The 14,868-nt window shown below is 37.8% G+C and overlaps 1 protein-coding gene across 5 annotated transcripts in view; it reads right to left on the bottom strand.

The window, feature by feature from the left end:
* The window catches only part of LOC128020748 (myocyte-specific enhancer factor 2C), a 37,064-nt gene that overhangs the window by 13,954 nt on the left and 8,242 nt on the right, over positions 1-14,868 (bottom strand). For all 5 annotated transcript variants that reach the window (XM_052607391.1, XM_052607388.1, XM_052607392.1 and 2 more), the window contains 2 exons: positions 5,363-5,556; positions 1,305-1,508 (listed from right to left, as the gene is read on the bottom strand). In XM_052607391.1, coding sequence (XP_052463351.1) covers positions 1,305-1,508; positions 5,363-5,416 — 258 coding nt within the window. In that variant the 5' untranslated portion in view covers positions 5,417-5,556. The remainder of the gene's footprint in view (positions 1-1,304; positions 1,509-5,362; positions 5,557-14,868) is intronic.

Here is a 14,868-nt window from a genome sequence, read left to right on the forward strand (position 1 = left end):
CATTAACAACGTGACCTGTGGAAATAATTAACATTTTCCATCCTTTGTGCCAGCGGTCTCGTTGACAATTCTCCGTGGAGAGACAAATCTAAAGGTGTGGGGTCTGGAAAGCGTGCCTTTCGGGGTGACGACATAGGGTTACAGTGCATGCTGTACGTTTTTAGGATTAAAAGGAGCATTTTCAGATTACACTAATCAAGGAAATGGGATTATCCCGGCTCCTTACTGGCTTGGCAGGGTGTCCAAGAGATTTGCCTCGTGGAGACTTGATGTTTCTCCTCTCATGAGGCAAGCCATGCTGTTTTCCCTCTCAGCCTCATAAAAAACCCAGCAGAATCCCAGCTAAATCTGACCCCAGGGCTTTGCTTGTAATGCATGTGTCAACGTTGCAAATGGCCTGTCGAACGATGTTACACTAGACTGAACAGTCAAAGTATAATAATAGAGTTTGAATTTGCAGCTTGTCTTGTGCAAGTGAAGTGAGTTGTAAAACAATAGCCAGCTCATGCTCGAACGCACAAAGATAAAGAGATCCCTCACTACAATTGAGCTCCTTAAAACGCCCCTTTCAGCATCTATACTGTTATTCCTCATCCTTCTGGTGTATATTTCTTCATCCCTTACTTAGTTAGTAAGAGAAGAGAGTTTGTTTGTGTGGCACCACCAGGCCCCTGTGCAGTTCAGTCGGGTGTTTTCACTGGAAAAGGGACTTTTCCAGGGGAAATATTTTTCCCACTGCTCCCGATGGGAGCGCCATGGCCTTTCATGCATGTGGGGTGGGAACCTTCAAGTTCTCTCTTCCCAAAGTCAGGCTTGACAGGTGGTTTGGAAGAGCTGAAAGCAGTTTTGCAGTTGCTCTTTGGTCTTTCAGTGGTAGCTTCAGCAGAAGACGCTGAAGTCTTGGATTAGCGGACAAGGAAACCCTTATCCCTTATCTTGTGACCTTTTTAGGAGCTCACATGTCACAAAAGGTGGCACATGCCATGTCCTTTTAAACCGGTTGCGTAACATGGTCCTGACGTGATACAGTAAAGTCCTCGTCCCTGTCCTTTAGCCTGATCTGTTCTTATAGAGCACAATGGCACGTGCCAAACATCCTTTCCAAGGACTATAACAGCATGTTCCTTAACAAATCAGCACCAGACATGAGCCAGGTGTCAAATCCTACAACTTACGTACTCTACCAAAATGATCCCTAGCTGATCTCTTGGTGAGGCATCTGATTAAAAAAATTCACTGAGTTTATATTCCAAAAACCTTGACCTTTGATGTCTAAATTGTGCTTATTGTCAAGGGGAACTCACCTCCACTATGTCTGAATTAGTCCGACTCTCATGGGGCTCATTGTACTCAGTGTATTTGAGCAGAACTTTGTCCATGTCGGTGCTGGCGTACTGGAACAGTTTATTAGTGGTGTTGAAGATGATGAGGGCGATCTCACAGTCGCACAGAACGCTCAGCTCATAGGCCTTCTTCATTAGGCCAAACTTCCTCTTTGTAAACGTTACCTGATAAAAAAAAAAGAACAAGGAGAGGGTTAAATTGGGGTAGATTTGATACCTACTAGCTGGTGAATGATAGCATTAGGGTTTACATCGTGCTGGTGAATGATAGCATTAGGGTTTACATCGTAGGTTGCTGGTTTGTTGTCAACCTTGTTGAAAAGATCAACAGAGATGGTAAATGCCTTTATCCATAATGACTAACACTGGTACACAGTTCATGGTATACCCTGGGAATTGAACCCATGACCTTGCAATTGCTAATGCCATGCTCTTCTGCTTGTTCTACAGGAATGTTTTTAAAATGTATCCAACTAATCTACAAGATTTCTCATCAGATTCACCAGGCAGCAATATTTTTTTCACAGGCAAGTTAGCTAACTGCTAATAGCATTTCTGTCACTCCTCCAACAGATCAATATTTTCTTGTGAACTGATACAATAAAATATTAACTTTATTACCATGTTTTTCAAATGCATTTCCAGTTTTTTTTAAATTGGCAATTGCATGACTTGAGTAAAAGGCCCCATAGAAATGAAATTGATTGCTAGAGTCTACATGGTCCCATCCATCCAAAACCAAATTGTTTGACATGGTACTCTGGTTAGAGAGCTATCAGAGCTCTGCATGCCATGCTAAATTTAGACTGGGGAGTTCAAGGTGAAATTCTGCCCAACATGCTTCACAAATTGACAGCCCTTGGGTGGCAGGGTTCATAGGATTGCTTTGGCTAATGATGACCCCGCATCACCTAGGCACGCCGGCAGCATTGTGCACGTTCCATTTGGAAAGGACAGTCTCCCAAAGACACCATCTAAACCCTCACAGAACAAACTCTCCATCTGTGATGAGATGGCAATGAAATTGAGTGAGAAACAGCCGCACAAAACCCAAAGAACTCTCTTGGGCATCTGCCTCAAATATTCAAACGTATTAAATTCTGCCATCAAAATGAGATTGCTAAGAGTTGGCTTGTAGATGTGGAGACTTAATGGAGTTCTCAGTTAGGTCTCATTAAAGTAGCATATGTTTCTCCAGAGGAAGAATGAAGAAACAAATTCGAAACAACTGAAGAGAAAAATCCTAAAATAATTTCAAGGTATACATTTTATAATTTCATGCATTCCCTGGGAATCGAACCCATGAATTTGGCATTGCTTTACTGTTTGAGACCAAGCTATTTCTCTCAAATGTCTCCTCAAGAGAAATAATAACACCAAGCAAACTTGCATGCAAGAGTATAGATATATAAAATTAAGATTTATCACATAGCTCAGCTCATTTGGTTAAACTCTTGATTACTGCGTTCTTTTTTTAACAGTTTTGAAAAGCAGAATGTTCTTCAAAGAGAAATAAAAGACATACTCAAAAAAATATTATTTCCTAAAAGAGTGTATACTTCAAGCATGCATGCATGTCAATGCACACCAGACATACATGTGAAGCTCTAATCTTCATGGTGTTGGTGGTATTTTGCTGATCCCTGTGCGTGAGTTCGGACGTCATGCTCTCTGTCACAAACAAACTCCAGCAGGGTGATCTTCTCACTCCTACCACTCAGCACGCTGATGCTCTCACCTCCACATGATTTAGATTATGCTCACACTCACACACACATGCACCGGGAGCGACAGATGTCTTACACATGCTCACTGAGACGCCCCCACACACACATACGGGCAAAAAAACGTTCGCCTTTCACATGGTGCATGCATTCAGTGCCATGTTCAGCCTGTCTTTACCTTAGATGTCTGAGTCACAAAGACTATTTTTTTCATTTTCCTATATGCTTTTCTATATGCTTTCTGATGCTAAACTGCACTTTGAGGCTGCAGCTAACTTTACTTGACCGTGCTTTCCCTGTAAAGAAGCAATGTAAGTTTATTTGCTGCGAGTTAAGACGTCTCACAGAATATCCACGGAGAACTTCACCACAACACGGGAAAGGGTGGGCGCTGAGAGGGGGTTAATCATGCCACTGCACTGGGGGTCAGGAAGCACATTTGAGTGCATTTCCTGTCATAACAGGAAGGGTCCAATGGCTTCCCCTCCACAATGGCTTTGCCTCGGCTTCCGGCCCTATGCTGGTCATTGATGGGGGGGTGGAGACAGTTGGGGGGGAGGAAACATAGATGACAGGCAGCCATTTATCCTGTGCCCTGAGCTGCTGTCCACTTGAACACAAAAGCATTGTTCAGAAGCAAAGAAAACACGCAAAGCAGCAGGCTGAACACTTTTAAGCTTTTTAACTTCTAAGCACTTTACTGACAAAACCTCTGAGAATAATGTCCAATAATTTAAAAGGTTCCTTTTTTTGTGCTGTATAGGGTTCTTGAGTTGGCTGAAGAGCTTGATGTTATACTATAGGTCCTTCAGGTCAGCAAATTGGTTTCTGGGGGATTTTAAAGATCTTGTATATACAATACAGTCAATTTTTTTTTTTTTTTTTTTTTGAAGAAGAAATTAATACTTTTATTTAGCAAGGATGCATTAAATTAATCAAAGGTGAAAATAAGCATAAGTATTTTCAACATCCATAATAATAATAAGAAGAAGAAGAAATGTTCTTTGACCACAAATCAGCATATCTGATGAAAATTCTCCATTGCATCACAGGAATAAATTACATTTTAAAATATATTCAAATAGAAAAAAAGTTGTTTTAAATTCTAATAATACTTCACAGTATTACTTATGTTTAAAAAAATTTACCAAGATCAAAATTTGAATGGTAATATAAATGCATTTCTTTATTTTTAAGAGTGTAGATCTAAAACATTCAATTAAAAAAGTTAAGCTATCAATCAGAATTGAATTGTAAAACATGATGCAGAATAAAAAAAATTCTATGTAATACCTGTCATGTTAACTCAAAAAGCAAAACTTTAAATGCTAGCTTGACAAACTCAATAACACAATCACAGAATTCATCACATGTATTAAATCTCTTTGAACTGCAATTCAGTAAATTCACCTGAAATCCTGTCATTCCAATTTCAATTCCAGCTTGAGTTTTACTGAGTTCATACTGGCTGAAACCTGAAGACGGTGAGTTCAATTCTCATGGATACTTGACGGTTATTAGCTTATTAAAAGCCAGCGCTCTGGTGGTATGACCTGCAGCTATCAGCGTTAGCCATGAAATTGAATAGTTCCCGCTACAAACCATGACTTCATGTTTGGCCCTGCTTATGAATTCCTGCACAGCAGATGCCCAGATTTATATGGTAAATAAAAATTTTTTTTTTTTCAGGAACTAATTTAATTTACAAAGTTCTGAATGAAATAAACTGTGTAAACCCATGACACAAAGTCACAACATTAGGCATGACAGGGAAAAGCTGGTTGGATCAGGAAGGTAAGAGGCTAATGTGCTTCATAAGTGTTGTCAGATGTGGCTTCAGATCCTGCCTGTCTAATAGTCCGGGTGAGTAATAGTTTGGAAACCGCTGGTTGTGGTGAATGACACCCGCTGGTAGAGGCATGGTTTCCTCTACTCCGCTTCAAGCCTAAATTATTCAGACTCTCCACGTCATATCCTCTAAGACGGAGGCAATACATTTAATATTGCAATTAAAGAAGTATTAAAAACAGCAATTATGATGATTTAGGACAATCATATTTCACATTCACACACAAAAACACGTGCAAAAATGAAAGTAGGCAGTCTGAAGTGAGAATCTAGCTTGTGAGTGTCTTGTGACGCTGTCGTCAGAAGCTGCCTGCACTTCCTTAAGCGATGCATACTATTGATGTATGGGTGTGTGTGTGTGAGAGAGAGAGTGCTTAAGATTTATTGCATTTCACTGAAATGACGCCACATCTCCATTCTTTCCATCAAGATAACATCTCTTTTTACCTGTCTGTTACGTTCGTCCATTATCCGGGCAATCTGAATCTTTTTCCTCCCCATTATTTCGGTCTGGTATTCCTTCCAATTCCAAAAGTACTGTACACACTTGACTTCCTTCTTCTCTTGCTCTCGCTCCGATCCTCAACGCAGTCTATCCTTTTTGCTCGTTCCTCTTATTTCAAAGACTTCGGCATTCGTTCCTGAACAGACAAGACAGAGAAAGAGACAGATTTTATCAGACAGATGTGTTATATCGCTCAGTGCATGAATGTGGGAAAAACAAGAAGAGTCTAGGAGTTTTGGATAAAAGAGCTGATTTATAAAACATAGCAAAACATAGCAAAAATAAAAGTGAACTTTAGAAAATAAAATAAGATGATAAATGCATTTGAGAAATGAAAAATGTGTTTCAAAAAATATATCTTGAATTCATTTTTTTAAAGCATAAAATTTGTGATGCTTAAATATAAGTTAAATGCATGAATTATATTTTTAAACTTTAACTTCTATAAATAAGGTCCAAGTCAATAGTAATATTTTAAGAAGAGTTATTACTTACACATGTATATGATAAATAGGTTTTCATTTGTGATACAGGGCTTGCGTTAACCCTACAAGCTCACACAGATGGCTGTGGTCACAATGCAAATAAGAGAAAGCAAAGAGCTTTGGGGAGCAGAGGTGAAATGCTCACACTCACAACGAGACAGAGGGAAAACACGCGGCCTCTACAGAAACCGAAAATCAGCAGCAGCAGAGATCTTCAGGGGGCAAGTGCTTCTCTTCACTTAGACATGGTCAACAACTTGGCAATGCATGCATCAAGATGTGACCTTTTGATTATGCTTCAAATCGACTGATAAAAGCCAGAGATGTGAAGGATTTTTGAAGGAGGGATGGAAAAAGCAGATGATACATCAGAAGAGGAAGTTACAGGAATGTTGTGACAGCTTTTCATTTGAATTTGAAAAGCATATCAAATGATAAAAGCCTCAGCGAGCTCCGCTCGGATAATAAAAATGAAAACTTACAGTAAATTCAAGACAGCGGGGATCAAATACTGAGTGTCTTTTGGATGTGTCAAAACTAAATTCAAAGTCCCATTAAACACTATTTCTTATTGCCTTTTATGGATCCCATTATGTGTACTCAAGATTTAACTTAGCTTATAGCGTGATGGACGGTGAGCAACACCTTACATAACTTTAAGCTGTTCAGGACATGTAATCCATTAAACCCGGAGTTCCCTTTAGCCACTGGGCCAATGATGTCCAGCTCACTCATCTCCAACTAACTGATCAGTCTGGTTATGTGTAGCGCTTTCATTTCAGGATGAACCGTTCAAGCTGAAGTTATTCAAGGACATCTGGTACATGCTGGGGAGTACTTTGTTGTCTTGTTTGATGGTATTCATGTATGCAGTTCAGCAAATATTTGTAAGCACATCAAGTATCCAAATTATTTTTATGTTATGGTCAATAACCAGAAAATCTCTTTAAAATATTATAAATATGCATTTGACAAGATGTTAACTGTTTAGTACATACGCTACCTGGAATATGAAAATCAATGTTTAAAAAAATATTACAATTAAAATCAAATTATTTGATCACATAAAATAATACAATTATTTTATTAATTATAATATAAATTAAAATAATTATAATGTGTTGTTTAACTATTGCAATAAAATAAAATTAAATAATTAAATTAAATTAAAAAAAGTCCTAACATAATTTACATAATGGCAATAATTCATCAGATGGACGTTAATATTTATTTAAAATATTAATATTTATATTTATTTACTTTTTTAAATAAACTTTATATCATTTTTTAATAATATGTTTTTCTGAACATTTTAGAAAACAATATTAGAACAATGACTTGAATGAAAAAGAAAAAAAGAAAAGAGAAGAGAAGAGAAGAAAATAAAATAAAAGAAGAGTCCTAACATCCTGCTGTCAATATTGGGCCAAAGCCAAGAGAATAAACAGGGAATTGCCAGGTAAATGTACTGAAATTGTGAACAAGCTCTCAGCAAAAACCCCACAGGAACTGGACATGCCCAGGCAAAATGGCTTAGAGGTCAGAGATGCTAGTGCGTTTACTCATGTGATGGAAACATAAAGACGGAGAGAGACAGGCGTGGGAGGAGCCGCTGGGTTACTTGAGTAGGAGGGAGGACGGCCCGGTGCCAAGAAACCAGGAGCAGGGATCTCCAGAGAGTAATGTGCAACATTAAGTCACTTTGTTAATCTGCCTCTCTGCTTCTCCCGAGGGCAGCAGTAGAGGACAGATATCTCCTCGTCCTGTGAAGAGCGGCATGGTGCCACTGAAATAAAACAGTGCTGCGATAACACCTAGATATGACTGAGACAGCCTCCTGAGGGGTCATTAGACCCAGGACAACTTCCAGAGAAGGGTGGAAAGACCTCCTAGCTAGCAGCTAGTGCTTTGCAAATTAGCTGTGGTAAAAGGGCAACCTGAAGGGGAATGTGATGCTCATGCCTACATAAGTACATTTTGAAAAAATCCTGTGTTCAACTGTGCAATCAATGAATATGTATTAAAAATGCCTCAAGAGTAATAGATTAGCAGTTAGCACAAATGCTAAACACAATGCCGCATATTCCTTGCAGTTAGTGCAAATTCAAACCCATTTTACATTCATTTTAGATCCATCATGTCCTGTCCTTTCTCTACAACACCTGTCAACAAGATTTTGTCATTTTCGGAAGAAAAAGTGCTTGGTAATCGACTCACTGCCACAATCCTAATTTCTTTTTAGCATAATGCTAAGTGGTTGCTAGAGCATTGTAAGTTAACAATTACCATACTTTTAGGAAATGTAAAAAAAAAAAAAAAACAATTGTTGAGAGAGAAAAAACACTCATAAGTCGCAACAGTGTCACATTTTATTGTTACATTCAGAAATTAATGTTGAAAAAAAAAACCACTATAAACATTTTAGATGTGAGTTTCCCTCACTCCATAACAGATCATTTAAATTTAGAAGCAACCAGAACCGAACAGGAATTAAAAATAAGTATAAAACCAAAATAATTGATTATAAGCAACATACAGTAACCAACACCAAGTCTAAACAATTTCTTTAAGAAAAACTGAAACTATCTGCTTGTGGGAAATGTGTTATACAAATAAACACAGGCTCACATATCTCATTTTCTGCACGAATGTTATGCGTGCTTGACGTTCATTGCAATATATAAGACGCAGCATGTTTTATATTGTTGAAAAAGCAACTTGTATTCAGGAAAATACTGCACTGTTTTTGTTTTTAACACTTAAAAAGCATGATATTCTGATCCCTAAATATGGCCTCACTAGAGGAAAAAAATAAGTATAAACAATTTTCACTCAGAAATGGCTTGTAAATTTTACAAACAATTACAATGTGATGGCAATTAATTAACTGAATTAAATATAATATTTGGAAGTAGAAAAACTAAAAAGTATTTTCTTGTTCAACATTGTCTAATAATCTTTATATGCAACTTCAAAACATATATAAATATATTTTGCAGTGTGGGTCCCACAAGAGTTATCACTCAAAGTATGAAAACATTTCAATGGAAGTCAATGGCTACATTTAATTCTTCAGTGCCCAACAGAACTTATACAGGTTTGAAGCAACTCAAAACGATAATAAAGACCTCAAATAAAGACAGCTAATAAAGACTTCAAAAAGACAGAAATAAACAAAGAAAAGCCCTAAAAACAGCATTTAGAGACAGCCTCTGGCATAAGTTGGCTAATGTCAGTTAACAACTGAGATTGGAGCCTGTACAACTTCATTATCACCATCTTTCAGGGCATCTGAAATGCTGAAGACGTGCCAGGCAGCGGAGGAACTTGTCAAAGCACGTTGGAGCAGATACTCAGAGCTCTTGGCAGACCCCAGAGGTGTCAGACAGCTGACTCTGACTCGAAGGATGAAGCATCTCTCTGAAAACAACACCCATCAGCTCGCACAATTGGATATAATGAGAGGAAATCTTCGCAGACGCCTCACAAGGAAGTGACATCATTGAGAAGAAACAATAAAACATGTCTCTTCCCATAAACTGCTCCACAATGCAGAAAATGGGAAGTAACAAAAAGTCTCATGCATTGTTCAAAAAGGCTTGATGAGCTTTGCTGTGATAAAACTAATATTAAAGCTAATAATATTCCCATTGCATATTGGATTTAAACCAATCACATTCAAGATTTTAGCATATTATGCAATGCACAACATTACTAGTAATTTCTAGCGTGATCCTTGTGGTTGCTAGAGCATTTCTGTGCAGTTGCAAAGGTTAAGCACACTGCTAGAGTATGACATTGCTAGGGTGCTGCTATACGTTCACTAAAATGTTCTAAGTGATTTTAAGCACAATGCTACAGTATCCCGTTGCTAGAGTGTTGTAATGCAGTAACAAAGGTGTACTGATTGGTTTTAAGCACAATGCTGCAGTATGTGGTTGCTAAGGAGTTGTTACACAGTTGCTAAGGTGTTCTGAGTGGATTTAGGCAGTAATGCTACAGTATGTCATGGCTAGGGTGCTGCTATTTGTTTGCCAAAGTGTTCTGAGCAGTTTTAAGAACAATGCTAGCGTTTGTGGTTGCAAAGGTGTTTTATGTAGTTGCTAAGGTCTTTGAGTGAATTTTAGCACAATGCTATGTGGCTGCTAAGGTTTTTTTAGCACATCGTCTGATTTATTGTCATATGTCTTAGAAAGTAATAGCACACTCATGATTTCTTTTGTGAATGTAGCACTAACCATGTTTAATACTTTAGTTTAGGGGGTTATCCAGGGATAAACAGTAGTTATAGAGCCTAAGCAAACACTGCCAATAAACCAACCTCAACAACCCAGTGGCCTTTAAATGCATGCTTAAAATGTACAAGAACATACGTTCTGCCAGCTATCCCCAAGCTGTATCTCATGGAGAGGACTGCTACATCTCTTTGCTGTCTATCAAGGGAACATGCTACGGCTCAGAGCAGCGGCCGCCAAGAGACTGTATCAATCAGTGCCGGAATGGGGACAAGTCACTCTCCACCCCACCCTTACGGCTCGCCTCAAAACTTCCCAAGGACAAAGAGGAGAAAGTGTCTATCTTTCTCAATGAGAGCACACGAGCTGTGGAGGTTAGTCGTATCACAGAACGAGTCCAGCTCCCAGACGCCCCGCTACATTCCCAAATCCTGAACCCGCGGCTCCTGGTGGAGCACTGTGCGTGAACAGCCGGGGGCCATGTGAGTCCAGGTTGATGCTGTACACTTTGTGTAAGATTAGAGAGATCTGACTTTGGCTCACACTCCCCCCAAAAAAATTCATTCTGTTAATCATATTCAGTAAAATAAAAAAAACCCTAAATGGTGAATCTGAGTTATTACATTGAAAAATTCAAATAATAAATAAATCTAATAAAAACTTACTGCTTAAACTAAAATCATATATATACACACACACATTATATTACAATATTATATGTATGTATGTATGTATGTAGGTATTTTTACTTCTTTTTATTTCTTTTATTTCAGCTAATTGCCAGTGCAACATTTCTCATTTTTGTTTAAAATTTTGTTTAAAAATTTTTTTTTATAAATAAATAAACTAAAAATTACATAATTTTTAAAAGCTACTATGACATTTTTTGTACGTTTTTTTTTCTTGTAAAAATTAAAGTGAAAAAAACAAAACTAGCAGTATATCAATGAAACTAAAATAAAATCTGCTTTTAATTAAGTTTACTGGCACATATGAAACATTTATAACATAAACCTCAGAATTATATTACATTTATGCTTAAAAAAATAAAATAAAAAATACACTAATTCTAGGCATTTTCTCAGAAATCACGTTAGCCTAGCCTGGTATGCTACACTTTCATATATGTCCAAATCAATGGGATATCTTTAATTATTTCTTAGTTCTTTGCAGGACTTTCAGTGACCTGATTACAAAAACTAAGCTTGCAATCACTGTCAGCTACGATTGTGCTATTAGCAGCAAATAACTCTAAAAACTATGACTGCTAGCGCACAAGGCATTTTGGTGCTTTGCTCATAGTTGGTTGCTCATTTGCATAGCTTCCTTTTGCTGTGGAGATGTGTGTCACACAGCTGTGTTCTCACAGTGTGTGTGCGCCGCGTTTGCGCTTCACCGCTAACCGATACACACTGCCAACTGAAACTCTGTGGCCATTCAAAGCCACATTCTAAGATATCACTTCTGTTTTCTGTTACATTATTTTAAAAGCAGTGCATTTGTGACATTAATACTCTGCTGCTCAATATGTCCTCTTTTAAATCTACACCTTATTTAAAAATGAAAACGCACAGTTGTTAGCATAACAAGTTAATTCTACCTGATTTGATGCATAAATTTAGGAAAGGATTTTGGTAATCATAAGAAATTCTTTCTTTGATCTGAATAAGATGGGCTGTACTAAATATAGATATATATAAATAAACAAACAAACATACTGGAAATATTAAATTGAGTTTACTTTGTAAGAATAATTGGAATGAAGAATGATATGAGACAAAACTGATACATATAAGAAATTGATAACTAAAATTATGCAAGTTTAGCATATAAATGTATAAATATTTGTCCTCAGATTGCCACAACTAACCAATCAGAATCATGTATTCCAGAAAGTGACAGTAAAGACATTTATAACATTACAATCCATGATCATCGATTTCAAATAAATGTTCTATTCAAAGAATCCTGAAAAAGGGATCATGGTTTCCAAAAACATATTAAGCAGCATAATTGATTTTGACCTATTTAAAAAATCTTTAAGGCTCCAAACCTTTGAATACTAGTTTACATTTTTAACAACAAAAATGTAAAGTTATTACATTAGGAAAATTTATCAGTAACAATAATAATAAATATAAGCTGAATTTATAAGGCAAAAGAGACTGTATATTATTTGCCGAGAATAAATGCATACTTGTCTTTCTGTTAGCAGTTCATGACTAAGACACGGACCTGTGATCGATATCCTTAAGTGTTTTTGTCAGGCTGCCCGACGTGGAGAACAGATCTTGCCAGTTGGTTGGCTCTGACATCAGAGCGAGTCTCACAGTGTAGACTGATCTCTCTGCTCCTGGCACTCACAGCCGCTGGCAGCATGTATGGGACAGAAGTTAAGTGACCTGAAGAAATCAGGTGGCCGTTTCTACCTCTGATCTTTTGAATTACACCTTTAAAATTAATATTTCATTTTGGTGGTTGGCCTAAATCCTTAACCTTACGTACGAGCACCAGTAATAGTGATGCTATACTGTCCATCTTATTTTGCAACATGGAAGTAAGCTATTTTTTGTGAATGTGCGAGACTTGCGCGAAACATTATATATTACTACAACAATAGTAATGTTAGATAATGTAAACAATGATTGTTATGATTATAAGTGACTTTTTGCAACTATTTAATCGCGACAATTTCAGCACACACTAAAATGTAATGCCGAGAGAATTGCACATAGAAACATTCTTAAAGGGGGGGGGGGTGAAATGCTCATTTTCACTCAATATCCTGTTAATCTTGAGTACCTATAGAGTAGTACTGCATCCTTTATATCTCCAAAAAGTCTTTAGTTTTATTATATTCATAAGAGAAAGACAGTCTGTACCGTTTTTTCCCAGAAAAACACGAGCGGCTGGAGGCGTGACGTGTGGGCGGAGCTAAAGAATCACGAGCACGCGTAAGATTTTGCGTTGAGAGCATTACCTGAGGAAAAAAACATCATCCAAAACAAACCATGGCTAACAGTCAGATTCAGCCGTATATTTATGATCCAGAATCAGATCCCGAGGCTAAAATTGAACAAGAGCAGCAGCAGCAACGACTACAGCAGGACGTCTCTATGTGGTATGTACTGAAACTGTATATATTTGCTTAGCGGTTTTGGAAAATGACTAAGTTCCACTTTATGTCGTCTTTTTTTTTTCTTTAAAGGTGTACAAGGTTTACTTGATGTGCTTACGCGCCGATAGCTAAGTTAACAACACAGAGATATTTGAAGCAGTTTTACTCACCGCCTGTGGTTCCAACACACGATCGTGACCCTTTTTCGTTGGGATTGCATTATCCTTAAGAAATAAACGATGTGCAAATCCGGCGTCAAACGGGGCCTTGTTTGTAAAACAAGCATCTTCGAAATGCAGGGAACAAACAAAAACACTTGCACAACTCCGTTGATGTTCTGTAAAAATAAACTCCATCCACTGGTCCCTTAATGCGTTTTCGCTCTCGCTCTGCTATACGGGAGCGTGCGCTCTTCCGGCAGAAGTGCCCTTAGGACCCATATAAGGAAATTCCGCTCCATCTAACGTCACACAGAGCCATACTCGAAAAAAACTTTACGAAACTTGTGACAAACCGGAAGGAGTATTTTTGTTCCAATGTTTAGTCCATGTTTAGCATGGGAATCCAACTCTTTAACAGTGTAAAAAACTCAGTATGCATGAAATAGCATTTATCTCAAGAAATTTTTCTTAAAAACTTCTTTCTTAAGATTTTCACGAATCTGGCCCCTGAAGTTTACAGCCTGGATATGTGTCACTACATATGTTTATCTCACATAGTATCTGCATCATAAGAATTGGATTTGATCTTGCAGTGGGGTCTGGAGGTCTGGGTGTGGGTGTTTACAGCAGCATGGGAACGATTTCATGGGGAGGAAGTGACGTGGAAACTCGGGAGTATTGTAAACCAAACCAGGATGACGGCAGGTATTCAGCCCGACGGCCCCCTCAAACTCCCCCTCATAGACTTCCTCTACCAAATATACTGTACATGTAAATGCAGCAGAACCCAAAATTAAATGATGAACTTTTTAACTTGAACAACAAAAGCAGTGGCTCATCACGACTGATACGAACATTGTTTACAAGTGTCAAATCAGAGGTGTTGTGGGATATGCAACTCCAAAATCCAACATATTTTATTTAATTTACAGCTCTCAGTGCTTTCTGTGACTTCAAATGCAGAATAGAGATGCTGACACTCATTTTGAAAGTAAACCTCATTGTGGGAATTGGTGAAAAAATTCTGACACATAATGAAAGAACAAACTTACATGATGCGAGCAACATGGTCAAGCCTGAAAAAGACCACAGACATGCAAGTTTGCTACAACCAAACATGGATTGCACCTCTTTAATTTTGGGGATGGAGAAAAGTTGAGGTTTCTGGCTGAGGTCAGTGCTATATTTAAACAGTATGGCATGAGATATTCACCATATAGCACAGCCTAAATTGCCTTAAAGAGATAGTTCACCCAAAATTAGAGTTCTGTCATTATTTACTCACCCTCATGTTGAGCCAAACCATTTCAAAGGAACAGAAAAGTAGATATTTTGAAGAACACTAGACCCCATCGACTTTCATTCTATGCTGTGTTTGAACCAACCATCGATTTTGGGTGAACTTTACCTTGCTTTTCAGGAGATACTACAACTTTTAATTCAAATATT

The sequence above is a fragment of the Carassius gibelio genome, chromosome A10, assembly GCF_023724105.1.
Source record: "Carassius gibelio isolate Cgi1373 ecotype wild population from Czech Republic chromosome A10, carGib1.2-hapl.c, whole genome shotgun sequence".
In the NCBI taxonomy this organism is placed as follows: Eukaryota; Metazoa; Chordata; class Actinopteri; order Cypriniformes; family Cyprinidae; genus Carassius; species Carassius gibelio.